Genomic DNA, 2,847 nt, shown 5'->3' with positions numbered 1-2,847 from the left:
ACGCTGTTTTTCTGCTCTGTTACCTTGTTATGAATCCTAGGTTGCAGTTTGGGCAGTGGGCTGAGCTGTTTGATGAAACTTGGCTGAGGATTTTTACCCTGCTGGTCCTGATCTCCATTCTGGCTCATGCTTGGGTTGGTATGTGGACGATCTCTACTGATTATTTTAACGATCGTGCATTCGGAAGTAATTCCGTTTTAATTCGTTTCCCTGTGCAGATAGTGTGCTTTATTGCCTTGTTCAGTTATGTGGTTTGGGGTGTGCAAATTATTTGGGGGCTTTAATAGATGGCTGCACTTCGTAGCATTACCTATGATGCCATAGTTATAGGTGGTGGTGGCGCAGGCATGCGTGCCGCGCTTCAGCTTACACAGGCTGGTGTCGCAACGGCCTGTGTTACTAAGGTATTTCCTACTCGTTCCCATACCGTATCTGCTCAGGGTGGTATTACCTGTGCGATAGCCAGTTCTGATCCTAATGACGACTGGCGCTGGCATATGTTTGATACCGTTAAGGGGTCAGACTATATCGGTGATCAGGATGCTATTGAGTATATGTGCTCTGTGGGTCCTCAGGCAGTGTTTGAACTTGAGCATATGGGACTGCCATTCTCTCGTACTGAAGAAGGACGTATTTACCAACGCCCATTTGGAGGTCAATCCAAAGAGTTTGGTAAAGGTGGTCAGGCGGCCAGAACCTGTGCGGCAGCTGATCGGACCGGTCATGCGCTGCTTCATACTCTCTATCAAGCTAACCTGAAGGGCGTAACCACATTCCTGAATGAGTGGTATGCGGTAGATCTGGTGAAAAATCAGAAAGGTCAGGTTGCTGGTGTTATAGCTATTGATATTGAGAGTGGCGAAACCGTTTATATCAAGGCAAAAGCCACGGTTATAGCAACCGGTGGTGCAGGGCGTATTTATGCTTCAACGACAAATGCATTAATTAATACCGGTGACGGTATTGGAATGGCGTTGCGCGCTGGCTTCCAGATGCAGGATATGGAAATGTGGCAGTTCCACCCTACTGGCATTCATGGTACTGGAGTTCTTGTAACGGAAGGTTGTCGTGGTGAAGGTGGTTACCTGATCAACAGTGAAGGTGAGCGCTTTATGGAGCGTTACGCTCCGAATGCCAAGGATCTTGCGGGTCGTGATGTAGTTGCCCGTTCCATGGTTATTGAGATTCTTGAAGGCCGTGGATGTGGTCCTGATAAAGACCATGTGCTTCTCAAGCTGGATCATCTGGGGGAAGAGACCCTGAACCTGCGTTTGCCTGGTATCTGTGAACTGGCCAAAACGTTTGCTCATGCCGATCCGGTAAAAGTTCCAGTGCCTGTAGTGCCAACCTGTCACTACATGATGGGTGGTATTCCCACCAATGTTGGCGGTCAGGCGCTACGTCAGGATGCAGCTGGCAACGACGATGTTATTGAAGGGCTTTATGCCTGTGGTGAGGCAGCCTGTGTATCTGTTCACGGTGCTAACCGTCTGGGTGGTAACTCTCTGCTGGATCTGGTGGTCTTTGGTCGTGCGACAGGTATTCAGATTGAGAAAAACCTGAAAGAAGGTTTTGACTATGTAGATGCATCAGACAGTGATATTGAGGCAGCCATGTCTCGATTGGATCGTTTGAATCAGTCAAACAGTGGGGAAAGTGTTGCCAAAGTGCGGGCAGACCTGCAAAACATCATGCAGCGTTACTTCGGTGTTTTCCGTGAAGGGGAAAGCATGCAGAAAGGTTTGAGTTTGTTGGATGAATTGGGTGAGCGTCTGGGCAACTTGCATCTTGAAGATAAGAGTAATGCCTTTAATACGGCACGTATCGAGGCGCTTGAACTTGAGAATTTGTATGAGGTTGCTTATGCAACGGCAGTCTCTGCTGAGGTTAGAAAGGAATCTCGTGGGGCTCATGCGCGTAATGACTACCAAGAACGCGATGATGAGAACTGGTTGGTTCACTCTCTTTACTCTCCGGTTGATAAAGCGGTGAGGAAACGTGCGGTCAACTTTGCCCCAGCAACTATGGAGGCTTTCCCTCCCAAGGCAAGAACCTACTGAGGGGGAGATGGTGATGAAGGTAAGTGTCTATCGTTATAATCCGGAAACCGACAAAAGGCCCTACATGATGGACTTTGATGTTGCTATCCCGGAAGGGAAAGATTTGATGGTTCTGGATGTGTTGAATTTGCTCAAAGAGCAGGACCCAACATTGACTTATCGACGTTCATGTCGTGAGGGCGTCTGTGGCTCTGATGGTTTTAGTATTGGTGGTACCAATGGTCTGGCCTGTATCACTCCTCTGTCAGGAGCTGCCAGTGGCAATAAACTGGTTATTCGCCCGTTGCCAGGGTTACCAGTGATCAGAGATCTTGTGGTGGATATGAGTCTTTTCTATAAGCAGTATGAAAAGATTAAGCCATATCTGATTAATGAGAAGCCCGCACCAGCTATTGAACGCTTACAGTCCCCGGAGGATCGGGAGAAGCTGGATGGTCTTTATGAGTGTATTCTCTGTGCATGTTGCTCAGCGGCCTGCCCTTCATTCTGGTGGAATCCTGACAAATTTGTTGGCCCTGCCGGTTTGCTACAAGCATATCGATTCCTTGCCGATAGCAGGGATACTGCTACTGAAGAGCGTCTGACAGAGCTGGATGATCCATTTAGCGTTTTTCGTTGCAGAGGTATTATGAACTGTGTAAATGTTTGCCCTAAAGGTATGAACCCAACTAGGGCTATTGGCCATATTAGGCAGATGTTGTTTAAGAGTGCAACGTAGTCTATTTGTAGATCATTACACCTGTTAGTGACTATTGGTAATAAGTAATAAGGAGTATTATCAGACAGT

General features: G+C 47.6%; 1 protein-coding gene across 1 annotated transcript; it reads left to right on the top strand.

The window, feature by feature from the left end:
• Nucleotides 1-287: 287 nt before the first annotated feature.
• On the top strand, nucleotides 288-2,060 carry LOC311328465 (succinate dehydrogenase flavoprotein subunit-like; the record flags this gene model as incomplete). The annotated part of the gene is made up of 2 exons (XM_084462431.1): nucleotides 288-428; nucleotides 576-2,060. The coding sequence occupies 2 exons, from the start codon at nucleotides 288-290 to the stop codon at nucleotides 2,058-2,060; spliced, it is 1,626 nt and encodes a 541-aa protein (XP_084318557.1).
• Nucleotides 2,061-2,847: the final 787 nt, after the last annotated feature.

This window comes from Borostomias antarcticus, assembly GCF_949987555.1.
Source record: "Borostomias antarcticus genome assembly, contig: scaffold_63, whole genome shotgun sequence".
NCBI lineage: Eukaryota > Metazoa > Chordata > Actinopteri > Stomiiformes > Stomiidae > Borostomias > Borostomias antarcticus.
Note: the sequence above shows the minus strand (reverse complement) of the source record. Positions and strands in the feature narration are given on the sequence as shown.